Source organism: Aotus nancymaae, unplaced genomic scaffold (assembly GCF_030222135.1).
Source record: "Aotus nancymaae isolate 86718 unplaced genomic scaffold, 86718_ANA_hifiasm-v0.15.2.pri h1tg000046l, whole genome shotgun sequence".
NCBI classification, from domain to species: domain Eukaryota; kingdom Metazoa; phylum Chordata; class Mammalia; order Primates; family Aotidae; genus Aotus; species Aotus nancymaae.
The window spans coordinates 21085787-21112391 of NW_026988460.1; the positions used below are offsets into that span (position 1 = coordinate 21085787).

General features: G+C 49.3%; 1 protein-coding gene across 3 annotated transcripts in view; it reads right to left on the reverse strand.

The window, feature by feature from the left end:
• Window positions 1-456: 456 nt before the first annotated feature.
• Window positions 457-26605, reverse strand: part of SLC6A1 (solute carrier family 6 member 1) — a 43386-nt gene continuing 17237 nt past the window's right edge. The window contains exons 1-16 of one of the 3 annotated variants that reach the window (XM_012471718.3): window positions 23311-23720; window positions 21719-21780; window positions 20305-20634; window positions 19780-19911; window positions 19063-19163; window positions 17470-17579; window positions 15336-15468; window positions 11946-12080; window positions 11654-11757; window positions 11177-11301; window positions 9766-9878; window positions 9268-9399; window positions 7667-7769; window positions 5864-5964; window positions 4941-5108; window positions 2434-2836 (exon numbers count right to left, since the gene is read on the reverse strand). In XM_012471718.3, the coding sequence (XP_012327141.1) occupies window positions 2732-2836; window positions 4941-5108; window positions 5864-5964; window positions 7667-7769; window positions 9268-9399; window positions 9766-9878; window positions 11177-11301; window positions 11654-11757; window positions 11946-12080; window positions 15336-15468; window positions 17470-17579; window positions 19063-19163; window positions 19780-19911; window positions 20305-20542 (1800 nt within the window). In that variant the 5' untranslated portion in view covers window positions 20543-20634; window positions 21719-21780; window positions 23311-23720 and the 3' untranslated portion in view covers window positions 2434-2731. Of the gene's footprint in view, window positions 2837-4940; window positions 5109-5863; window positions 5965-7666; window positions 7770-9267; window positions 9400-9765; window positions 9879-11176; window positions 11302-11653; window positions 11758-11945; window positions 12081-15335; window positions 15469-17469; window positions 17580-19062; window positions 19164-19779; window positions 19912-20304; window positions 20635-21718; window positions 21781-22586; window positions 23721-26605 lie in introns of those variants that run through there. The other 2 variants (XM_012471725.3, XM_012471736.3) reach the window with 2 other exon arrangements.

The following is a 26605-nucleotide window of genomic DNA, read 5'->3' on the forward strand; positions in this document are numbered from 1 at the left end:
CAAGACCGTTAACTAACCTTGACTGTTAAGATAAATGTGGTGACATGTTAACAACGGGCGAATCTGGGTGAAGCATAGATATGTCCACGGAACTATTCTTACAACTTCTCTGTAGAATTCACATTTTTCTAAATACGATTTAAAAAGGTAAAAATGTTGAGGAAGCAATCAGTGAGTGAATGAATGAGTGCCGTTGTTCACTAAACGTACTCCTACTTTCCTGCAGTTTTAGATCTTTATTTAGTTGATCCCATGCACACTGAAGGCCCCTCCCTCACGGAGCACACAGTCATTTTCTATGACTCATTCTGAGACTCTGGGGAGGTCCAGCTCTGTTTTGTTGGGTTTTGAGCCCAAATCTCTCTCTGCTGGGGAAAAACAGTTTTGTGTGTATGTGTTGTGGTTCTGATGAAAGAGGATATTGTGCCCCAACCCCAAAGAATTGAAGGTCTGATGTTGTATATCATAGAACCTTTATTATTTATCCTCTAAATTCTTAGAAACTTACATAACGCCCGTGCTGTAGTTATGACACCATTTATAGACATTTAAAATGCATCTTCATTTATAAATATTTTACATTTGGTCCATAGAACAGATAATTTTACTAAATAATACTGTATTTTTTAAAACAGGCTCTGTATATACTTTGAATATGTATATATTACATATATTTTTATATAGAGATAGATTTACTTGGTGTTCTCAGAATAAATCCTTATTGCAAAAAAAGCATATATGATAATACAATATCTTCTCCCCCCCGGGCAAATACTAAAAAAATGTTACACATATTCACAGTTCTCACAGTAATTGTACGACACTTAATATTGTGCTCTATAAGGTAGGTTTGGATGGAAATCAGTTAGGGGATTTCTTGCCAAACATCTCACTTAGAATTGCTTACAAACATTAAATACACTGCATTTGTCTTAGAGAGACTTGTTCTCAGTTTCACATTGAAGAACAAAGAGAAAGTTGGAAGTTCTTCCTGCCCTTAGTCTAAAGGAGTTCACACACAGATGGGGAAGTGGGACCATGAGACACAGTGAGGGGTTCCTGTCATTCTAAACACTATAATTTAACAATACATATGATTCTGATCATGGATTCACCAGCTGGCATTGGGGATGCCTTGGCAATGGGACTATTTTACAGATGACCTCAGAGGAAAAGGTTTTAGATTTCCTATACAATATCAAATGAGACCCTATGTGCCACACGTGAGGATGAATGTGCATATGATGCGTTCATATGTATACACATATTTTTTTCTCTACAATAATGTGCTTAATATTCTGAGGGTAATATCTTATTGCAAGAACTGGTATGCTGGTCACTTTCGGATGAGAATGACAAGAGATTAAAAACCCCACAGTCACAGTTATTTACCATAGTTATTAAGGATTAGTCATAAAACACGGCTTGTGAGCTAACTAGCTAAGGAGCTACAGTGCACAACGTACGATTTGCTATGTGGGAACTCATCTTCCTGGCAAATGAGACACGCGGAGCTACTGGAGCTTGCAAGAAACTGTCTTCACTTGAAGTGCCGCCGCCACCACAGAGCCCGATTCCGGAAAGGAACAAATCATACTTCCCAATGAAGCAGTTTGAATCTCGGAAGCACATTGCGGGGGGTTCTCTGGATTAACGCTAGCTCCTCAGTTAGTGGGCCGGGTGGGTTTCAGTGGCAGTGAGGAGACTCCTGCTGAGGAATTTCAAGGAAGGTGAGGCGGCAGCAGCTTGGGGCGGGTGGCAGTGAGGGTGGTAGTTTAAGAAGGAGACCGAAAGATTACTGGATCCGTCTTGAGTGTCGGACAGATCCTTCACCTTGATTTCCCATGCAACTATTTTGTACTCTGTGAAATTGGGCAGCTTAAGAGAAACTGGAGCTCAGGTATGGGAAGTTTCCCCAGTAGGACCTGAGGCCCCTGGAATGGCGATAAAAATAGATCAGTTGTGCTTGTGGCAGTTTTCCAGCAAGCAGGGTTTGTCTGGACGGATTGCACTGGGCCAGGTCCAATCAGAATGGCCCGGCGGGGAGGGGACAGGGACATTGGGCTGCAGAATGCTCATTCATTCAGGCAGCGGGGACAAGGGCACGCTGCAGATTGCGGGAGAAGCGGCCCTGGGAATATCGACTGAGGCCCCTGGGTTTTTTTTTTTTTTTTTTTGTCCAGCTGCCTTGGAAAGGAGAAAACAAAAAACACGAAAGCCAGAGCTCTGCTGGCTCCTGCTACTTAACAGCAAGCGTTCCTGGGAAGTCTCCATTGTACAAAATGCCCTTTTCCTGTGCATGGAGCAGCGTTCTGAGGGAAAGGAACTCCTGCAAAGTCCGAGATAACAGTCATGGGTTTCGGCAGTAACAGAACAGTCAGGAACAGGTCTAAAAGCCAGGAGCACGTGTGGCCTCGCTGCATCACGCTCCCTGGAGGGATAAAAATGATCTACCGTGGTGGTTACCAAGTCCGATTGTGGGATGCTGATGGGGCCTAGATTAAAAAGGTCACCAGCCCACCAGGTACCGGAAGCCACTGGGTATCCTTGCCCATGGCAGGGCCCACCCAGGGGTCTAACTGTCCTCCCACCTCCCCTCTCTGCGTGGTGATGGTGTCTGGACTCGCCACTCGAGGTAGGTTGAGATAGAAGGTATCCTCAGACATCAAGTGGTGGTCGTGCTCAGCCAGGTTGGGGGGTGAGAGTGTCGGGTCGGCGAGCGGCCCCCACCCTAGATGTAGGCCTCCTTGCTGGTGGAGCTGCCGGCCTGAGGCTGCTCGGGACCATTCTCTGGGCGAACAATGTCTTCGCTGGGCTGGACCATGACTTGGATGCGCTGTGGGCACCGGGGAGGAAGGCGTGAGGCTCTCTGGGGAAAATCCCAGGCTGGGATGGTGGGAACAGGCTGCTTCCTTCTCTTGCCCTCTCTTCAAGCCCATCCTGTCTGCTCTGCCTCCAAACTACACCCAGACTCCAGGCACAGCCCCACATCCTGCCCCACATGGGCCATGCCACAGCCCCTCTCACTTGGGTTATTGCAACAACTCCCAGCCCTCAGCTTCCACTCCCGCCTTCATTCTGTCCTCTCACCCCTTCATTCTGTCCTCAACACAGCAGCAGGAGAGTTCTGTGAAAACCAGACTCAGATCACGTCCCTCTACTACTCAGGACCCAACAGAGGCTCCCATTTCACTGACAGGCAGAGCCAAAGTCCTCCAAGGCCTTACATGACCTGGCCCCTGCCACCTCCCAGTCCTCAGTGTCCTCCCTTCTCCCTCGTGTATCCATCCCATCCGCATGGGACTCCTCGATGCCCCGCAAACACAACAGGCACGCTCTCACCCAGGGCCTTTGCACGGGCTGCACCCTCTGTCTGGCACAGTCTTTCTCTCAGATAGCGACAGCCCACTCTCCGCCTCCTAAGTCTTGGCTCAAATGTTTTGCCTTCTCAGTGAGGCCTCACCCAGCACTCCCTAAACCCCCACCTACTTGATTTTTTTCTATAGTGTTCTTCCCACCTCACATGTTTTTTTTTGTTAGTTGCTTGTCTTCTTCTACCAGAATGGGAGCTCTAGGAGGGTGTGACTTCTGCTTATCTTGTTCATGGCTGTGTCCGCAGCATGGACAGTCCTGTCTGGCACATCATCAGGGTTCCGTCCATGTGTGCAAAATGGACGGATTCCCCCACTGCCTTTGCCATCCTGCCCCATCAGCTCACACCCTGGCCTCAGGTACGCCCTGGCCCTTCCTACCACTGGGCCTTTGCACAAGCTGTGGTCTTTTCTGCAAGGGCACCCCCTTGACCTCTCATCATGCCAAGCCCCAGCTGCTGTTTGAGGCTTTCCAGTGGATCATGGAAAATGAAAGCTTTGGATCTACAGTGGGAAGAAAGGGCTGCAAGCCCTGGCTCTGTTCATAGCTTCCTGAACTGGGAACCTGCTTGTCCAACCCCTGTGGTTCCTCAGTTTCTCCATCTGAGGTTAGAGGAGGATGGCCCAGTAACTCCGGGCCTGCACATAACCTGCAGCCTGGCTTCCCTGTGCCTTGGACCTGAGAGTGCTTCCCCTGGGCCTGGCAGGTGCATCTCCCGGGGAACTACAGTGGAGAGCCTCTTGTCCAGGGCCCTCAGGGACAGCCCCCACGCTCTGACTCTCCACTCTTCCCAGTGGCATCTTCTCAGCCTGCACACACCTCATCAATGTCTCTTTGCCTGGCCCCTCCAGCACTCCCTTGCTCCCTCAAGAATTCAGTGCAGTTTAACAAAGTGCAGGCATGGACAGAGAACCCTATGTGATGGTGAGGCCCTTGCTGGGGGCAGCAGGTCTTTTGTGCTCTGTCATTCCTTGTGGGTAAGATCACATTTTCTCTATATTAACCCTACAAATGAGATCTAGAGTGAGCCTTGGGCAAATGTGATCCCACCCTCCATCTGTTCCGAGCCCTTCATGATGCCCCACTGCCACCAGGATAAAGTCCAAAGTTCTTGTACTGGTTTTCAAAGGCCTTCACGATCTGGCACACCTTCTTACATCCCAACCTCATCTCTTGTCATGCCCCCTCCTCACGCCTCTTTCCACTTTACCCTCCAGCCACACTGATCTCCCTTCAGTTCACCCGATGCAGTTTATACCCCTGGACCTTTGCACATGCTTCCCAACCTCTCCTCCCCTCCCTCTTCTAGGAATCTTCTTTCTGCTTCTACTTTTAAGTCTGGTTTATCCTTAGGCCCTCTTCTGGAGATCCTTCTTTAATCCTCCTTAAACCAGGTAGGGCTGAGGCAGGGCTATTTGCTCCCACCCCCCTGGCTTGAATTCTCTACTGTCTTTGGCTGTTGGCTTGTCTGTCTCCCCAGCTAGACTGTGAGCTCCATAAGGGGTGGGGCTGTTCCTGGCACAGTGGGGGAAGGGCACTGGCAATTTGGAAGGTGGGAAAGGGCTTACCTGCTTCAGAGAGCCTTTTAAGGTGAGGAACATGTAGGCCATGTACCCGGGGATGAGGACCATGGAAGACAGAGCCATGAGCCAGCCCACACCTTGGCCCCACTTGGGGAAAACGTAGCTTCCCATGGTGAGAGGTGTCATCTGCACAGCACTGAAAATGAACACACCCTGGAGAGGGTGGAGGGGAGGGCATGGATGGGGAGGAGTCAGTCACAGAATGGAGCACTCTGAAGCCAGCAGGCTGACTGCCTTCTACCCTTGCCTGGAGGCTGACACAGCACCTTATGCACTGTTAGCACATAAGGTGCCTTTGTACATAATAGAAAAAGACATCCTCTCAGGGAAGATCAGTAGGAAAAGGCGACCCCTCCAAGGAGACTAATTAGAAAAGGGAACCCTTTCCTCCAAGTTCCCTAGCTTCGAAAGCAGAGCAAGGGTGAAGTATCAGCTCCTGGTGTGCCACTGGCAGGGTCCCCTTATGTGGGACACAACATATGTAGTGGCTCTGCCCCCACCTCAAGGACCTCGAATGGCCCCTCCCAGGCCTGCCCCTCCTTCAGCTCCTGCTTGTGGGAATGAGGGACCCTGAGAAGAAGGGTCTGCAAGTGCCAAGAGCTTGGGTTTCGGAATCAGGCCAGCTTGCTTCGAATCTCAGCACTGATTAGCTGGATGATGCTGGCTAGGTGAACCCCAGATCCTGCAGCAGTAAAGCGGCACAATAATGCCTCTTTTCTGAGGTTTGTGAGGGTGATATATGTGTCCTGTACCATGCAGAGTGCAGAATAGATGCCCAACAGATGGTAGAGGAAGTATTATTTAGTAACAGGGTTTCTGGGGACCTCTTCCACCTGCCTTTGGACCTGAGTCCCCCCAGGGCTTGGTCTAGCCTCATTCTAACAGGGCTAATCAGGTCTTCCTCTTACCGCCACAATGATTGGGGTGAAGAAAGACCAGCAGAGTTTCCACCAGATGCAGGGCCTGGAGCCAACCATCTCTTGGATATTGTCATAGAATCGGTTGACACCTGTGACATTGGGAGTAGGAGAGATGGATGAGATGTGGGTACTTTAGGGTCAAAGCCTGGTGCTACCACTTTCTCATAGTATGACCACGGGCAAGAAACCTAACTTCTCTGAGCCTCAGTTTCCTTGTCTGTACCATGGGGTTAATGCTCAGGGGGTCCTCGTTACTAAGTACTTTTCAATAGCCCAATTCTCACAGCAAGTGTGTAGGTAAGCAAGTAACTTTATTGTGACGATATCTATCAACAAAAGGATATTGACAAGATAATCCCCCCACACCCCTGCCACTCTCAATGTCCCTCCCACTCTACATCTATCCCAGCCATTCCTTCAAAGGCTTTCCTGGGCAGGGGCTGTTTTTCCCTGATATATAGTTGCTATAAGAAACTGGTAATCAGTTGCAAAGAAGAACTGCAAATCTCACAAAAAAGAAAAACCCTAAACCCACAGGGTATCTTGAAGTTCACCAGAGTGGCTTTGGGCACTGCTCACATTACAAGCAGAGCCACTGACCAGTGAGGATCTGACCATGTTAGAACAGTTAGAGAGAAAAGGTGGTACTGGGAGTGTAAATTAGTACAACTTTTATGGAAATCAGTACAGAGATTTCTCAAAGAACCAGAAATAGAACCACCATTTGATCCAGCAATCCCACTACTGGGTATCTACCCAGAGAAAAAGAAATTATTATATCAAAAAGGTATCTGTACTCATGTGTTTATTCACAATAGCAAAGATATGGATTCAACCTAAGTGTCCATCAGTGGATGGTTGGATAAAGAAAATATGGTATACATACACAGTGGAATACTATTCAGCCATAAAATAGAATGAAGTCATGCCTTTTGCAAAAGCCATCATCTTAAGCAAAACAACTCAGAAACAGAAAGTCAAATACTACGTTTTCTCACTTAAAAGTGGGAGCTGAACACTGGGGACAGGTGCACATACAGAGTGGAATAATAGACACTGGGGACTCAGAAGGGTGGGAGAGTGGGAGCTGGGGTAGATGGTGAGAAATTACTTAGTGGGTAGAATGTACATTATGTGGGTGATGGGTACACTTAAAGCCCAGACTCTGCCACTACACAAGATATCTATGTAAAAAAATTGAACTCATATCCCTTAAATTTATACATATATAAAAAAAGAGAAGGGACAATGACAAGGCAGATGAGGTGGCAGATATTGCAAAGAGGGGATACAGAATATTATGTTTCTTTCAAGACATTTGCTCTGCTGTGACAATCAAATGTGCAGGAAAGGATGTTGTCATTTTTTACTATCATGCAGTTGGCTTAAGAAACTTAGGCCACGAAACAAGCAAAATCAGTGTTTCTTTTGTTATTTAAGATAGTGCGCACTTTTCATTACAGCCTAGCTTTTTAAAATATATAACTTAAAAACTTTAAAAAATGGTTTTGGTTTCTCTTTTCTGGATAAAATCTCAAAACCCTTTTTATTCCAAAATTTATAAAGAAATGTTGGCACCTATTTTAAATGAATTCATTTAACGGCTCTTATATCTTCTAAACATGGGGGCCTCCTGGACTAACCTTACTGAATTGTAATGTAAAGAATAAATGAATACATAAATGTAGGGAAAATACTTGGTGTTCAAATTGTACTTGTTGAATGATGATTGAAGAAAGGAATGAATGGATGAATGAGTGAATGAATAAGGGAGGAGGGGCTGATACTCACCGTAAAACCAGGAAATAGAGACACATTCAAAGAACACGAGAAAAAGCAGGCTCATGCCACTGGCAGAGTAGTAATCGAAGAGTTTGAAGACGTAAATGCCTCCCTGCAAAAGAAAAAGAGGTAAGAACAGGTGCACTTCCCCCGGTGCCCATCAGTGGATGGCAGCCAGTTCACAGATGACATGGGCTCTGGAGGCTAATGGGGTTGGGATTAGGCTGCATTGCAGCAAGAAGGCTTCAGGATAGATTAGATGAAGCACTGAGGGCTTTGTGACCATGAGAGGACATGGAGTTTGGCAGTCTGGGGATTGGGAAGGAAATGTTCAGGTGGTAGAGGGAAATGCCAATTTCTGGTAAGGCTGGAGGGCAGAAAGAGAAGTTGGTCACCAGGGCCATCTGTTTACGTGTAAATCAGCCATGTCTCTCCCCTGCTTAAAATCTTCCATGGCTTAAATGAGACAATAATGTAACACATAAATAAGCAGAGAGAGATCCCATCCCATCCCGTCCCATCCCAGCCCAATGTCTTGGCCTGCAAGGTCTGCATGGGCTGGTTTTGATCTTGCACCCACTGCCTCACTCCCTCTGCCTCCACCACACCGGCTTCCCTCCTGTCCCTCAAATGCTTCAGGGCTTTTGCACCTGCTCTACTCTCTTTCCCCAGATCTTCCTCTGGCTGGCTCTTTCTCATCATTTAAGTCTCGGCTCACTTCCTTGGAGAGACAGACCTCCCCTGACTACTCATTTGAGGGAGCGCCCCTCCTGTCCCACTGGTCATTCTCTATTCTGCTATCCTCTTTTCTCCAGGGCACCTGACACTCTCCAAAATCATCTAATTTGTCAGTCTTGCCCACCAAAATGTAAGCTCTAAGAGAGCAGACACGGTAGTATCTGTCACATTAATTGCCAAATTCCCAGGGTCATGCCAGGCCCATAGTAGGTGTTCAACAACTGTGAATGAAGGGATGAATGAATACTAACTCTGGAGCAGAACTGTGTTTGGATCTGGGTGGTGATTCGTGGATTATAAAAATCAGACCCACAGGGCTGAACTCATGTCGCTAGAATTGTTCATATTTATATTGTACAATGATAAATATAATTGTATAAAATGTAGAGTAGAAAACAAATATACTATAAACAATTATATTATATATATATTGTACAATTCACCAGCTATGTGAGCATTTCTCATTCATGTCAATACAAAAGAAAAATGAGAATGAAAGAAAGCTTTCAGCAGTCTCAACTTCAAAGGCCCAACTCCAATTTGACTTTGTGGCTAATTTCTGTGGGCCTTTCAAAACTCAATTCCTGCATCCCCTCCTCCAGGAAGCAGTGCCCGGTGCCCCCAAGCCAGTTCAGCACTGCATTCTCTAGCTCTGTCCTATGTATCCCAGCCAATGTTTGTGTCTCCCACCAGCCTGGGAGCCTCTGGAGGGCAGGGACCGCATCTGACTCACTGTTATGTGCCCAGAGCTTGGCACGGAGATGATGCTCAATAAAGGCAGGAAAGGTGGTATACAACAGGGGAGGGGGAAGGAGGCCCTGGGCGTGGCCCTGGGCAGTGCTGGGGGAGTTCCAGGTGCTTACTGAGCTTACCTGAGTGATGTTAGAGAGGCCGATCAGGTAGGAGATGATGCAGACAGCAGCGATGAAGAGCTCCCTGCGGTTGCGGAGGAGCCTGGGGTACTCGTCCACCAGGGCTGTGATGAAGCCCTCCACAGTGCAGAACTTCAGGAGGGAACAGAGGTCAGCCACCTGCAGCAGCCCCAGCCCCAACCCACCCAAAGCCTGGAACTCTAAGGAAAAATGGAGGCCCAGCAGCACCGAGCCAGGAGAGCCCAGGGGCCAGCCTGATTCTGCCTATAACTCACTTTGTGACCTCAGGAGAGTCCCTTCCCTCTGGGAATCAGTGTCCCCTTCTGGAAAATGGAGAAGGTGGCTGAGCTGTTTCCTGAAGTTCATGCAGTGGAACATTCTAGGGGCCTGGAATTTTTGGTCATCTTCTTGGCAGCCAAGAATGGCGTCCTCTCCCTGCTTGCTCGGGGACTGAGAAGATGGGGTGGGGAGGTCCTGGGGTGCCCTGGGCGCCCTCACCTGGCTGTCAATGCCCAGCATCAGCAGCATGGAGAAGAAGAGGATGGCCCAGAGTGGGGAGATAGGCAGCTGGGTCACTGCCTCCGGGTATGCCAGGAACGCCAGCCCAGGGCCTGAGCAGAAAAGGGCAAAAAGAAGAAAAATAAAATGTCCTCAGCACCTACAGCCTTCCCAGTACACCACCATTTTCTAAGCCTTTTTTCATTTCATCTTCAGAGTAACCTTGCGAGTGAGTGTTGTCAGCCCCTTTTTCCAGATGCAGAAAGAGGGTGGAGAATGAGGAGCCATAGTAATTGTGCCCAGAGGCAAGAGGACCAGTGAGGAGCTGTGGCTATCGTCTGGACCAGGGACGGTATGGCCTGGCCAGTGGTGGGGATGGTACAGGTGCAGAGAGGTGACCAGACAGAGAGATGTGTGGGGGGCCAGAAGGGGCAGGTCCTGGTATTGGCTGGCTTGCAGGGTCAGAGTGAGGGAAGAGTCCTGGACGATGCTGAGGTCTCCACCCTGGGGACCGGATGGTGGAACCCTTCTGTGATGGGGAGCATAGTGGAGGAGAAGACTTTGGAGCAACATGTGTTTGGCACGTGTTGTGTTTGAGTACTTGGTGGAGGTGTCTAAGAGATCAGAAAATCTTGGAATGAGAAGGAGACTGTAACCTCCCTGGGTCTGGCTCTGGATGGGCACAGGGTAATGGCTGCAGAGTTGCAGAGAAATGAGATGGCAGCTGCCCTTGAAGGGGAGACTAGAACCTGAGCAGAGAATTCTCCTTTCACAGGACCAGCCCATTTCTTCAAGGGACCAGTCGTGTGTCCCCCATGAGCCTCAGGGGCCTCTGCCCTGCACACAGCGGGCTCCTCCCCTTGGCTGCTTGCCTGGCCGTGCAGGGCAGGGCTGTCCGGGGTTTTCCTTGGGCTCTGCGGCATTGATGGCTGTGTGGTGAGCAGAGTGGACATGGCCCACTTGGTGAGAACATTTTTGGAGCTGAGACAAAAGCATAGATTTGGGGGTCTTTGTAGTATGGTGGTGAACATGTCTGAATTGGACCAAAGCTTATATGCCCAAGGCAAGAGTGGATCGTCTCCCCAAAAAAGTCCAGGATTGTGCTGGAAATGGCAGTATGCCCAAGAGACTAAGACCCAAGGCTTGGGAGTCAGCCAGACCTGGCCTCCAACTCCAGATCCACCATCTTCCCAGCTCCATGCCATTGGGAGTGAGTCTCAGATTCCTTATCTATGAAATGGCTAACCATAGCATGTATTGCAAAATGTTGAGAAGAATCGCATTGCATGGCACATAGGGAGTGTTCAATGCCAGTGAGCCACAGTGGTGGTGGTAATGGTGATGATGGCAAAAGCCAGCATGGTTAATGCCCCCATGCCAGGAGCCCGGCCCCATACAGTGTTGCGCTGACCTGAGGCCGCCACATCAGCAATGGACCTCTTGGTGACATGGGCCATGAAACCCACGATGGAGAAGATGACGAATCCTGCGAACATGCTGGTGCACGAATTGATACAGCAGACGATGATGGAGTCCCTGCAGAGGGAGGGGCGGGGTCAGGAGGGTAGGGCTGGCAGACAGTGTAGCTGCTGGCTGTGGTTACGGAGGGGTGGCCCAGAGGAAGGGGCTGGGAATGGGGCTACACAGTGGGCCCCAGAAGTACAGGCCCTAAGAGCAAGCTAGGGGAGGGCAGAGCCAGAGAATCAGGGTCAGGGAAGGGCACAACAGGAATGTCTGTGTCTGAAGAAGCAGTGACATAAAGGACTGGCTCAGGGAGAGGTTAAGCTGAGTGCAAAGTGGCCAAAGAGGGCCCTAACACGTGAGTGTGGGCGTGGACTCGAGGGGCTCGTCCAGGAAAGAAGCGGCTCCTGCAGCTGTCTGCTCGAACCTGTAGACGTTGTTGTGGAAAGAGTTGTAGCTCCCGAGAGCAATCAGGGACCCCAGGCCCAGCCCGTATGAGAAGAAGATCTGGGTGGCCGCATCCAGCCACACCTGTAGGCAGAATCATCAAAGACTGTCAAAAGTAACCAACATAGCCAAAGCTCCCCACGGCTTTTTCTGCGTGCCCACCAGCTCTCCCTGGTAACAAACCTGGTCTACATTGAGGGTCGGAAAGATGCAAAAGCTTGTCTCAAAGCTGCTAAGTCATGGCTCAGAACCTAGGCTAGAGGGGTGCTCACCTCGGAGTCAGACAGTTTGCGGAAGTTAGGCGTGATGTAGAAGAGGATGCCCTCCTTGGCTCCGGGCAGCGTCACTCCGCGGAAGAACAGGATGATCAGCATGATGTAGGGGTATGTGGCTGAGAAGTAGACCACCTGGGAGGAAAGTGGGTGAACTGGTGATGCCTCCTTCTGCACACCTTTGCTTCCTCCTCCCCCATTTCCCCTACATCCATATCTGTTGTGGCTCTGGGCTTGATTCCAGTTCTTCCGCCTCCAGGAAGCCTTCCCAGATCTCTGCTCTCCTTGGCCACTTTTCTGAAGCTCCTCCTTGGAGTCTGAGCCAAGCAGCTCACATTTGGTTTTCCCCTTCCCCGTCCCCTCCTATTTTTTGACATCTAAATTATCCAAGGAAGGCATGTGGTGACAGAAAAACTTTTAAATTAGACATGCACACACACACATACATAATTTTCCTTCACCAGCACCTAGAATTAAGCTTTGTGGAGGGCAGGGCTTGTGTTGTTCACATCTCCGTTCACATCCCCATATCTAGAACAGTCCACCATATATAGCAGACCCTCAATAATTGTCTGACAAGCACATAAATGCATGGATGTTCTCACCTGAATGCTCCTCTGAAACTCTCCTTTACAGATGTGCTCGCATTTTCTCACAAAATGAGGTTCAAATTAGGTACTTGCCTTTCCATGTAACATGTTTAGAGTTAAAAAACACAAGCACATACAGGTTTGTTTCCTGTTTTGTTTACTAAACATTGTTTTATTGCCTCATGAACAATTTGACATTTTAATTACACAAAACAGTCCCTCAGAAGGCCCTACCATTCTAAGTTTCCCCACTGTTATGCATTTAGGTTACCTCCAATTTTGTGACTCTAAATAACACCACATTAAACACCCCTGTACATAAATCTCCTGCTACAAAATTATTATACCACTCTTGGGACAAATTTGTAGAGGTGGAAATACTGAGTTAAAAGGAATAAACTCATCCCAGGCTTTTGATCCATATTAGCTTGTTGCCTTCTAGAAATGGAACTTTACCTGGCATTGCAGAGAGTGTCTTCCTCTCACAAGGCCAGCACTAGGTATCCTCATTTAAACAATTATTTTTTGCCAAATTGGTAATCATTGTCCAAAATTGCATTTCTTTGCTCACTAGTGTGGAAGAGCAATGTTCAAGTTCAATGACCTTTATATCTCAGAGTCTAATATGAGCCTGCTTCTTGGTCAGCATGGACAGTTCACCGCCTTAGCTTCACCTACCTGACTTGACCCCAAGATTCTGTAGGATTAAGGAAGGCAGTCACAATCCACAAGAAAACTCATTGTGCTTGAAGCTAGGAAAAGGGAAATCAAACTCATCTGTGCCACCCACGAGCTGTGTAACTGAGGGTCAATGTCGTAGCTTCACTTTCTCTTGTCTGGAAACTGGGCACAGTCACACCTACTGCTCAGAAAGGTGGGTCACATGAGGACATACAGCAGGCTTATTATGTGTCGCCTCAGTCTCGTACTTCCCTGTGCCTTCTGTGTTCAGCATGAAGACAGGCACACAGCAGGTATTCAGTAAATGTTTGTGGATGGATTGGTTGACATCCTCAATATATGCAGTGAGGGGGCCCTACTCTCTGTCCCCAAGAAGTGGCCAGACTCCTAATGTAGCAGGAACTCTAATTACCACTCCAAGATGATTATAAGTAATACTATGTATTGAGTGCTTACTATGTGTAAGCCATATGTTAAGCCTTCTACTCATCTCCCTCAGTCTCTGTGATGACCCTGTAAGGTACTGTTATTGTGACCATTGAACAGATGGGGAGACTGAAGCTCAGAGAGGTGAAATGGCTTGCTCAAGTGCACACAGCTAGAAACTCAGGGACTAAGATTCAAACCCTTCCAAAGCCCATAAGCCCTATACTTTTCTGCTCCCTAAAGTTAGACTGGGAGATGCTCCTGCTCTCTTTCAGCATCCCTAGTCCTAGGAATGGATCAGAGATATTTTTACACCAGGCTTGGATTTGAGAACTCAGTGGGTCCAGAGTTCCCACTGCATGAAACTAGGGCAGCTTTTCATCAGCTCTGCCCATACCGAAGTGTGGAATTTGTTAAGGTTCTGCTTGGTTCATTTCTACTACTGCTTCTAGCACCGTGAGTCCGCTTCTTGGGTAGTTCTGACCTTCCTGCTGCCCGGCTTATTCAGTACAAATCCCTTCTCTGCCCTTGACTTGCTGTAAGATCTGAGTCAACACACTTCCCCTTCAGGTCAAGGTCAGTGAGAGACTCTGCCATCTTCTGTCCCAAAATTCTTGGCGTAGGGCTTGGAAGGGAAAAGAGGTGGGGTAAGGCCAGTTTTCCACCTCCCAGGTGTTCCCAGGCTGGACATCCCAGCTTGGCATTTGCTCTGCACTTGCTGATAATAAAAACAAGAGCAGGGCCGGGCGTGGTGGCTCACGCCTGTAATCCCAGCACTTTGGGAGACCGAGGTGGGCGTATCACAAGGCCAGGAGGTTGGTACCAGCCTGGCCAACATAGTGAAACCCTGTCTCTACTAAAAATGCAAAAATTAGCTGGGCATGGTGGCCCGCGCCTGTAGTCTCAGCTACTCAGGAGGCTGAGGCAGAAGAATTGCTTGAACCCTGGAGGCAGAGGTTGCAGTGAGCTGAGACTGAGCTACTGCACTACAGCCTGGCAACAGAGTAAGACTCTGTCTCAAAAAAAAAGCAATAACAACTCCCTTTACTAGGTGCTGAGTGCTTGACAAAATTACCATCTCATCTGATTATCATAATGAACCAACAGATAAGTATAATTATTAGTCCCATTTTACAGAGAAGAAAACTGAGTTTCAGGGAGGCAAAGTGACTTGCCTGAGCTCACAGCTAGTAAATGATGAGGTTGGGATCTGAACTCATGGACTGTTTAATACAGAGCCTGAGTCTTTAACCATTAGCCTGTTCACCTCTGTTGTTCCTCAAGGGCTAGCATGTGAAGCTGTCATCTCTGGAGCTTCTGTACCTAGCACACGGTTTGATGCAGAGCAGATGCTCTGGGAAAGTTTGTTCAACAGGCCGGGAACAACATTTGCCTTCTGTTTTGAGATGACTCTGTTGTGCCCAGTGGAATCCCATGGGACTTGCTGTGAGCTTGGCACTGTGCTACATGCCTGACTTGCACTATTTCCTGTCATTGTAACCACCCTAGAAGGTAAGGTGATGTTATTATTCCCATTTTGCAGTAAAGGAAACTGACACACACAAGTGATGAAGGGACCTGCTTAACTCAAGGTTGGATGGGCCTCGTGGGAGTTGTTGGGCAGAGCTTCCTTTGTAGACCCGTTCCTCTCTTCAGTGCCCGCCTGTCCCCACTGTGCACATATATCCCTTACCTTTCCAGTCCAGCCGACACCCTTCCAGATACAGAAATACACCAGGATCCAGGCGATGGCCAGCGTGATGGCCAGTGGCCAGCGGATCTGACCTGGCTTATCCAGCCCGTCTGTCATCTGATGCATGTTGCGCCTGGTCAAACAGTGGAGGGAGGAGAAAGTCACATGGAGCTGGTGGGAGCTGGAATGACCCATGGGTGCCCGGGGCATGGCCACAGACGATACCCTCCCCTGGAATTGTGCTGACACCACCATCACCGTGATTCAAGAGGTGGCTGGGGACTGCAAGGCCCATTATACTAATCAGTAGAAAGTGTTGTTTGGTCAAGAGATCAAAGAGAGCAGGACCTGCCAGGGACTGAGTCAGCCACTACTGCTCATCTGATGGCCCAGTGGCCCCCTAGTGAGACCCTGCCTTCATTTTTGCTCTGTCCCCTCTCCAGCCCCAGAGAACCTTCTAAATTGCAAGTCTGATCATGTCACTCCTCTGCTTACTGCAATGAATAGCTCCTGCTTGTTCTCAGAATGAAGCCCAAACTCCCCGGCCAGCCTTTCAAGGCCCCTGTGTCTCTCCCTCCTCTCAGCACTCGCTGCAGCCCACTCACTAGTGCCTGGCCTGGCCTCACCTGCCTCCCAGCCTTCACACTCTTCCTGTCCAGCACCTGCCTGCCCTGCAGTTTTCTCCTCTAGATGCCACCCCCCGCCACCCAGGCTGAACCAGGGGCCTCCCCAGGGTCCCCGCAGCCCAGCTGCCTGTGCTTCCCTCCTCTCCGCACTGGCCGCCTGGTGGTGCCATTGCCTGCTTGGGCATCCGTGCCTTTCATCCGCTGGCACATAGTAGGAGCTCAAGAAGTGTTTATTGAATAAATGGTTGAATGAAAAGTCCGAACATGCCTGAGAGCTGAGTGTGGGAGATGCCGGGAAACAGAACTCGCTGCAGCAGAATTTGATTTTTATTTGTAAGAAAACAGTGTAGCCACGGACACTGTGCCACGAAGAGATCAGGCAACACTGATTCTGACACTGCCTGAGAGCAACTCCTCCTGGGAGCTAATCCAAGGTGCTCTGGGAACTTCTGGACTGCTCCCGGATCCGTCTGAGCTGTTCCAGCACAGGCGCTTCCTTCATGCCAGAGAGATTTGGGCCCCAGCACCTCACGTCACATCAGTGCCCCCAACACACATTGCTACAAGGTACTCCCCTGAAGATACAATCAGCATGGTCCTCACTATGGCCAGAGCGTGTGTGCATGTCTATTCCGCGTGACTCTAGGGTTTGTAAGTAGATCAGCCTGGTTTTCAGGATGAATCAGGATGAATCAGGATGTGGTTGACCTCTCCAGGTGATTCTAACTGGCTGTGCTGGTTATTCCCCTCCATTTGCCTCTTTGATCCACTCTCTCTCTCGACTACTCTGTGCCAGGCTCCAGATGCTGATGGCTATGGCTATATTATCTTGCCCCCTGCTCTCTGGCTTCTAGCTGGGTTTGACCAGTGGGAGGCACTGGCAGGATATTAGAGGCAGAGATGTTGGGGAATGTACTCTCCCTGCTGGACCGAGGCTCTGTAGGTAGCTGGGTTTCCCTATCAAAAGTCAGAGCTTGTGTGTCTCATGGCTCCATCTATAGTCCAACACTTTCTGGGGAGAAAAGGCCTTCAGCATCCCGTGTGGCTGCCCTAGCCCTGCCATGACTCTGCAACTATAGTCATGTGTCACTTAACAACAGGGATACATTCTGAGAAATGTGTTGTCAGGTAATTTTGTTGTGGTGTGCATATGATAGCGTGTACTTACACAAACCTAGATGGTGTAGCCTGCTAGACTCCTACGCCATATGGTGTGGCCTATCGCTCCTAGGCTACAAACCTGTATAGCACATGACTGCAGTGAATATTGTAGGCAACTGCAACACAGTGATTTCTGTACTAGCCATGTCTAGATGTAGAAAAGGTAAAGTAAAAATCTGGTATTATAATCCTATGGGACCACCATTGTATATGTGGGCCATGATGTGACACATGACTGTAGCCCCTTTACCCACCTCTTCTGCTCCCCCTCTGAGGGGCCCTCTGTCTCCTGCCGGGCTCTGGTTGTCATGCCCGTCCCTGCCATCCCCCGACGGCCCCATACTCACTCCCAGAACTCCACCACGGCGCTGGTCATGTTGGTGGTGTTGACCATGCTGTAGTTAGAGAAGCAGCGGTCTGTGTTCCAGGGGTTGTCACACTGTTTCCACGGCAGCGTCTGCAAGGGCACAGTCATGAGGACACATCCCGCTGGGCTCCCAGGGGCTGGCATGGGTGGTCCCAGTGCACCCTGCCCACCCTCATGGTCCCCAAGCCTCTGAGAGGCAAGTAGCATTATGATCCCCATTTGACAGATCAGAGAGGGACAGTGACTTGCTTGAGAATGCACAGCTACTAAGTGCCAGAGCTGAGGTTTGAACCTCAACGTCTTCACTATAAGAACAGCCTTCCAAGCTGCAGCTGGGGCTACCTCCCCACCATGTGACCCTGGGTGAGAGACCTCACTCGTGCAACTCTGCACTAGGATAACAACAGCAAATGCAGGCCTTGTTCTCTGCCAGGCACAGTTCTAAGTTCCTTACACATATCTGCTCCTTAATCCTCATAACAACCCTATGAGGTGGGTTTCACTTTTGTTTTCTTTCATTTTTTTATTATGATAAAATGCCCATAACATTTACCATCTTAACCATTTGTGAGTGTAGGATTTAGAAGCATTAAGTATATCCGTAATGTAGCTCCCTTAACCCTGCCGCACCTCTGCAAATAGAGTCATGTGTCACTTCACAATGGGAACACGTTCTGAGAAATGGGTTGTCTAACACTGTCACCATCTATCTCCAGAACTTTTTGCATTTTGCAAAACTGAAACTCTACCCATCAAACAACAACTCCTCACCCCCTACCCACAACCCCTGGCAACCATCATTCCACTTTGTGTCTCTATAGATTTGACTACTCTAGGGAACTCATATAAGCGATATCATGCAGTATTTGTATTTTTGTGACTGGCTTATTTCACTTAACATAATGTCCTCAAGGTTCATCCATGTTGACACATGTGTCAGAATTCCTTCCTTTTAAAGACTGAATTACATTCCATTGCATGTATAGACCACGTTTTGCTTATCAATTCATTTATCAATGAACACTGGTGTTCCTTCCACCTTTGGCTACTGTGAGTAGTGCTTCTATGACCAGGAGTATACAAATATCTCCTTGAGAGCCTGCTTTTAATTCTTTGGGTATCTACTCAGAAGCAGAATTGCTGGATCATATGGTAATTCTATGTTTAATTTTTTGAGGAGCTGGGGCAGGTTTTAATTTTATTTCCATTTTATAAATGAGGGCACTGAGACTCAGAGAGTTTAAGTCTCTTTTCTGAAGTTGCACAGCTGGTATACAGTAGAGTCAGGATTTGAACCCAGGCTGTCTGCATCCATATAAAATGGGCTAACAAGACCCACTTGAGAGGGGTGTCATTAGCATTGGATGTGAGCCTACAAGGAGTGCCTGGCCCAGAGGAGACGCTAAATTTGCGAGGCTATGGCTGTTATGGGGAGACCAAGGCCCACAAAAGATAAACTAAGTTCCCCACTCCTGGAGGAATGGCCTTGTCAGCAGAGTGGTGGCTGTGGCAGGCTGAGGGTGGGCTCTGGGTGTGACTCCTGCTGGACGAGGTGGTCAAAGGGACCACTCACCGTGGTGAAGGAATTGTACAGGTAGTAGATGGCCCAGGAGATGATGACGATGTAGTAGATGTTCAGCCAGAATGATAGCACAGCAGCCGCAAGGCCCACGCCTGGGAGCAAAACAGAGTCATGCATCCATTTAATACAGAATTGACGTGAACTGTCCTGGCGTGCTCCACAGCTTCTACAATCTTAATGATCTTGGAGACAGGCATTACTGAGGACACTGAGGCTAAGACAGAGGCAGTGACTTGCTGAAGGCCATGTACATCTGGCAAACCAGGGGCCAGGACTCATGTCTTGGGCCCAGTGCAGGCTGGTGGCAGGGAGCGCTGGGGTCTCAGCTTGTCAGGCAAGGTGGGGCCCAGGCCCTCGGTCAGTGAGCACAACTCACCATGTGTCTACCTGGGTGCCTGTCAGGCACTGAGCATGAGGCAAAGAAAGTCACACCTAGCCCTTGCAGGGGAAATAAATGGGCTAACAGGACAGAGCAAGCTGATGTGCAGGGGACTCTGGATTGGGCCTCTCCACGCCACCTCCCTAGTTTCTGACTGGCACAGTATTCTGCCACCTGGCCCCTTGCAATAGCCCTCACTCTGCTCAGACATGCACCTGGTGGGCGGATATGTAATGTCAGCACCAGTCTGCGTAGACAGCTCCCTCTCTCCAGAGGGGCAGGAGTGTGTGTGGGCAGACACTGCCCAGGGCCCCGCTCTGCAGACTTACCCTTGAACATAGGAGCCAGCTTCCATACCCCCAGCCCCCCGATGGACGTGTACTGGCCCAGGGAGCACTCCAGCAGGAAGAGAGGGACCCCCGCAAAGATGAGTGTCAGGAAGTAGGGGATCAGGAAGGCTCCTGCAGGGTAAAGAAGACAGATGCTCGTGGCCCCAAGACTTTCGAGACCCACCCTGGTGGAGTGCCATGGTTCTGTGTCCCCATCCAGGATTTCTTTATACCTGTCACAAAAGTAGGACCCACAGCCAAACACAGGCCCAAGGACAGTCTTACGCAAAATACATCCCTTGTTTTTTTTGCAAATGAATAGATGAACTTCTTGGTATCATTAATGGAGGACAATTGTCCTTTCAGAATCTTGATAAAGGGACATGAAGCAAGAAATGGGGCTTGATCCTCCCTCTGGAGTCTTTAGCGGGGCTTTTCTCCTACAGTTGGCCCAGAAAAATGCCTAAGCAGGATCCTTTCTGCAAGGTCCAGACCAAGCCAGGAGGTCCCCAGGCCAGCACCTACCACCACCATTTTTCCCGCAGAGATAGGGGAACCTCCAGACGTTGCCCAGGCCGATGGCATAGCCCACGCAGGACATGAGGAAGTCGAAGCGGCCCTTCCACGTGTCCCGGTCGGGGAGGTCTGCTGCCTTCTTCTGCACCTTGACCACCAAGGTTTTGGGCTTGTCATTGGCCACAGGGGCCTCGCTGACCTCGGTGGAGATCTGCCCATCGGCCACCTTGCTGCCGTTGGTTGCCATGTCTCGGAATTTGGATGCAGGGGTCCTGGCAGATGGACGTGCGATGTCAGCCCCAGTCCACGTGGACAGCAGTTTTGCGGCTCAAGGTCACCCTAGGAGGACAGGGGTGGGGTGATAGACACAGAAAGAGAGTAGGACCTTGGAGTTGCCGCACCCCAAAATGACAAAAACAAAATAACCCACACACCAGCTAGGGGCTTGAAAAAGCTCTCCATAAGCCCTCTTTCTCTCATCCGCCCTTGCTCTCGGAGGAAGGAAGGTGACTTTTGTTTCCAAAGACACAGCGATGTTTCCTGGCCTAACTTCAACTCTGGCCATCTGTGTCCAACCCTCTGTTGTATGTCCTGCTCAGAGGAGAAATCTGAGGCCACCAAACTTCCAACAGGAAATATTAAGTATTTAATCATAAAATCTTTAACTTTGCCTACAACGATAAAATTGGGAGACTTGTCACACTCTGAGGCCATACTAGCCATGGCCAGGGCAAGCAAGGAATGAGCTCAACCTGTGGCTTGCGAATGGGGAGAAAGTTGTCCCCACTATTCCCACGATGGAGGGTCCGGGTGAAGACGACAGAGCCTAGGAGTTACAACCTCTGATCACAGTCCACTTTACCACTTTTGAGCTGTGTGACTATGAGTACACTCAACCTCTCTGTGCCCCATCTTTAAAATGAGGACGACACTGGTACATCTCTCACTGGGTTATGGGAAGCCCTGAGTCTATACTTTTAACAAACTCTGCCAAAAGAGATTCATATGCTGGCAGCCCAGCCCTGGCAGCTGAGGAAGGACCACTGGTTTAGATGAACTCTTTCAGCCTTTAGTCACCCCAAGATTCTACTGACACTCTGCAGCCTTCTTACCTCTTTAGTTCCAGGGGCAGTATGGGGTACGGTACAGTGGAGGAAATTGGGCTGAGACCACTCCTGAGTTCAAATCTCCAGTCTGTCTTCTACCAGCTAAGTACTACTGCTCAGTACTACTCTCAATACTACTACTAAGTACTGCTCTTGTTGGTACTCAGTTTCCCCATCTATAAAATGAGGGCAATCCCCTCTGGCTTGTAGAGTTGTGTCAAAACTCAGCTGTAATTGCTGCAAATGTGCTTTTCCCTGGCCTGGTTAAGAGGGAGAACTCCACTCACGGATGTTGTTTCTGTGGCTGTTGACATTACCTGATGGTCGTCGGGGGTGGGTCAGCTCCAGAAGGGCTCCTTCTGCCACCCTGGGTGAGAGCCTGCAAAGTAGAGAAGGGAAAGAGAGGAGTGACAGTGAGGCAGCGGCAGGGCAGGCAGGCAGGCAGCTCTTACAGAGAACAGCAGGGGTGCGGGAAGCCTGCCAGGGCATCTGGGCTGTGCATGTGTCCCGCAGAGCGTCCCCAGCCAGGGTGGCCGCAGCAAGTCCATGCAGCATGGCACTGGCCCTCGGGGTGCCGGGAACATGCAGGACTGGGACCCGCTGCCCTCGGGACAGCTGTGGGGTGGGATGAGGGCAGTGTGGAGAAGATGTTCCATAATTTTATCAGAGGAAAAGAGAAACCAACAGAGGGGCTGCCGTTCTCGGGGTCCCAGTGGGAGCCAACGAATACAGCTGAGACTTTTCTCCATCCTCCATCCAAACTTTTGTAAATGTTACAAAAAGACCACGTAAGAACACAAGAAAGAGCACCTTGTTTTGGGGTGAGAAAAGCAGGTATCCAGACAGTTTATTTCAAATTATCCCATTTTCGCCCCTTCCGCACAAATCTATTTAAAAAAAGGATATACCCAAAGATGGTTACAATGCTTAGTTTATAAGTGATTTTTGTTTTCTTCTTTGTGCTTTTTTATTTCTATAATGTTCCATAAAAGTGATTTAATTTAATAAAATAACACAAAATAAACTTATGGAACCCTCAGAACAAACCAGAACAAGTGAAGCACTGGTCTGCAGACTGTCAGAGGTGGGAGCTGCGCCAAAGCAATGCCACGTGGCCCTGGCCCTCCCCCCGCAGCCTCCTCCCTGCAGCTTTGCCCGGCAGGGTCCAGTCTGCTGTGCACTCACCCTCCAGCCCGTCACATGCAGTCCCCATTACCAAACACCATCATCTCCTCCCAGAGTTCACGGAGAACCAGGCCATCTTCAGATAATCCAAACTTTCCCGCCACCCCTGCTCCTCGCTCTCAGGGATGGCCTGCTCACTTTGAGCTCCTTTAAGGCACACAGGCTGGTCTTGGATGCCCATCTAGATCCTGGTCTGGGCACAGCAATGTCAGAGAGAGCTCTGGACTCAGTAGGGCGCCTGCCTCCCCTCCTGGAGAATGGCAGGAAGTAGGAGGTGGCCGATTCTGTGGTCTACCAGGGAGTCTTGGGATACGCAGGAGAGAGCAGCCTCAGCCATTAACTGTCATAACAATGATGCCCTTAACTGTCCCATGATCTAACTTTGTGGGCTTCGGCTGCCATATTTGTTCAAATGATCCAGTCATCTCAGACCAGGACTGACCACCTGACCCAGGCTAGCCAATCAAACTCCTTCCCTGAGAATTTGGCATGGGACCCAGGAAGAGGGGCAGTTTTACCAGTGACTTGGGGACTCTGGGGCAGCCATCCTCTGCCCATCTTGTACTTAGAGTGAGAGTTGGTCTGCTGAGGAAGGAGAAAACTAGAGCTCAAAAGAGAGAGAGAGTGTGTCAAAGCTCCTAGTTTGCAGTTCCAGGCTTTCTTCAGACTAGTGCTTGGATTTTACAAAACATTCCCACAGTCATGAAACAGATGTTTTGCTTACGTTGGCTTGGGGGTTCCTGCTGCAATCTTAAATCTCTGCACCGTTCCTCTGGTTCACCAGGAAGTTCATTCCATGAGTTCTTCTCCATGACTATATTGAGCACCTCCTCATGCCAAGCCCTGAGCGATCAGAGATGGTGGCTGTTCTGAAGACCTCACCGTAAAGAAGACATATGTGTGATTTCCAATTTCTGGAATATGGGGATATGTATTCAGATTCAGCCAAATGCCTATAACCTCCCTAGGAAGAGCTACATGACTCTACGTGGAGTTTTCCTTTTAGAAGATGTGGAACATATGAAGATAAACAAAATAAAGCCATGATATAACTCATACTTCTTTGAGGATTTAGGACTGAGAAGCCTCTTTGACTTACACAGCAGCAAAGCCACCCTGGTGCTGAGTCAGACAGACCTCAGCTCCCTCCAACACCTACTAATGCTGGGTCAGTTACTTCTGTAAAATGGGAGGATAATAATACTCCTTTAGAGGGTTACGGTGACGATTAAATGAGATCAGGTATGTAAAGCATGTAAAACTATGCCTGGCACCTAGTTAAGGCTTAGGAAACCTCAGCCATTGTTATCACTGCAATCGCCACCATCTGGGTATGGATCCGTTGTTCTTAATCTGGCATTCGTAACTTCCCAGAAGCTATAACAACAACAGTAACAATACAGACTAACATTTATTAAGGGCTCACTATTCAGGTTTTTCAGTGTCTCCAGCATTTTAAAAACTCTAGTGGCGATCATCCTTTTCATCCCCCTGGGGAATACCAGCTGACAGAAACGTCAAGTTTTTTGGTTTGGGGCACTCTTTGTACCAAGGCAAAGAGGTGTAGCTCAGCATCTTGGGCCAGTCAGAAGCTGGGAATGGTATCTTTGTTTGTTTAGTTAATTAAAAAAAATTATTCTGTAATAAAATCTGGTATAAAACAAAATCCCAAACATCTAGTCCACGGGAGGAAATTGATAAAGAGCCGCCTGCTAGTGAACACACCTGGCACCCAATGCTGAAATGGAGTGGTCCCAGGAAGTGTGCCTCACCCACACACCTGGGTGAACAGTGCTTTGGCAATTTTAATTCCTGGCACTTCCCTCTCCTATGAAAAATAACGAAGAAAGCACAGCTGTGTGTGAGTTCACGGCAAGGTAACCTGGCTGTCTTTCTAGGACATTTCTCCGAAGCAGAAGCAACCTTTGTGCGAGTTGTGACTTCCTTTCCCGAGACACACCCCTGTGTTTTGTGGTTCTTGGGGATTGTGTTGGAGGACGGCTCTGTGGGTCTGTATTGGCAAGACCACGCGTTTCTTCCAGCTTATCCTGAGTGCCAGCCTGTGACTGCCTCCTTTACCTGCTGATAGAGCAAGCGGAAGGAGCATCTCTCACCTTCTCATAATTTGGGCATTTTTCCAAAGCCTTCTTCCAATGTCTTCCAGTTCCTCCTCATCAGGTGACAACATTCTGCAGACCCAGAATCCGGCTCCACATTCCTTTAGGTGCATACTATACCACGGTTAGCTTAATTCCATCAAAGCCACATTCAAAGGGCACACTAATGTCAGACCACCAGTGACGACAAGTCAAGTCCTCTGTACTCACTAACACATTCATTCTCCAAGTATTTACTGAACACATGCTATGTGCTGAATTGATGATGGAGCCATCTCTTCAAGCATTTTGTATTCTGAACTACACCCTGGTCACCAGAGTCTGAATCAGTGAACTACCAGGTTCCAGCAGAAAGATTCATTTCTGTAAATACTTACTGAGGCCTGCTATGTGCATGGAGCTGGGGTGGACACTCAGGATGTGAGAATTTAATAAGATAAGAACCTTACCCTTGTCAAGGTCATGGCCTAGAAGGAGAAATATTTCTGCCTATAGCTGATCATAATACCCTGTGGTAAGTGTAAGAGGTGTAAGAAGAAGACATAGTAGGCCTAGAAGAAATGCGTTAATCCAGCCAGAGAAAGTACCCTAGGTGAGGGGTCATTTGAGCAGGGCTTTGAAGGCTGAATAGGTGTTCATCAGGTTTAAAAAGAGAGAAAAGCTGTCCCAAGTGGAGGAAAATGCATGAACTAAAGTATGAAGTGTGAAGCTGGGAAGGTCAGTGTGTGAAGGGCCTTGGACACTGGGCTAAGGAACTTTCGGACTAGTTACAGGGATGAGGCAGGGCTGATAATGGGATCAGATTTGTAAACCAGAAGAAGACTCACTCATGGGGCCTCTGGAAAGGACGGAGTTAGTGAAGGACACTCCAGGCAGGAAGATGGTGAGATGTTCCCAGGATACCCCATCCTTCCTCAGTGTATGCTCTATGACCAAGTGTTAAAGCCATTGATAAAAATGAGGCCAAACCAAGCACAAAGAACTCCTTTGCCAATCTCTGAATGACAAGATGCTTTATAAGAGAAAGAAAACATGTACAGTTTGGAAGCCCTACATCAGAAGTGGCAAAATGGGTCAAAACTGGCCCTTGGGCTTGTTTTATTTGGCCTGAGCAAAAACAAAACATATTCAATCGAATTAGGAGCCAGAAATGAGACTCTCTGGGATACGGTATTTCAAACAGAGGGAGGAGCAAGTGCAAAGGCCCTGAGGCAGGAGTGAGCCTGGCACTGTTGAAAGACACCAAGGTGGCCAAGGTGGCTGGAGTCCAGTGTGAGAGGAAACAGATTCAGGCAGAGGTGGTGGGCAGGGGCCAGGCCACACAGGTCTCAGAGGCCACAGCAAGGATTTAGGTTTCATTCTAAGTGGGACGGGAGGAAGTGAGGGGTTGAGGTAGTGGGGGAGATCCGACTTATGGTTAGTTTAGGAGTCTCCCTCTGGCTGCTGAGAAGGGGCTGCAGAGGGGCAACGGGGAAGCAGGGAGACATGTTCAGAGGCTGCCAGTCCAGAGGGATGATGGAGGCTTGCACGGAGGTGGCTGGATGGGCAGAGGTGGGGGGACGTGGCATCAGCACCCAGGATCTATTCTGGAGGTGGGGCCCGTGGGCCTTGCTAGATGATTGGCTGTGAGCAGCCCAGTCCTGGGCCAGATGGCAGGCCAGGGGGAGGGGAGTGTGTGGAAGCCACCTTGGACAATCTCTCTCTGTCCCACTGCATCACAGAGACGGGTGGCTGCTTGGGGTGGGGACCTAGGCAGAGACCGAAAGGCCAGGGCTGGAGTCTCAGGGCTGCCATTGTCCCAGGCCATGGCCCTGCCATGGGGTAAGTGGGGAGCCCTGAAGAGCCAGGGAAGCGAGGAGGGGGAGCAGTGGGCCTGGTAGTAGGGCCTGCTCCTCCCCTCCC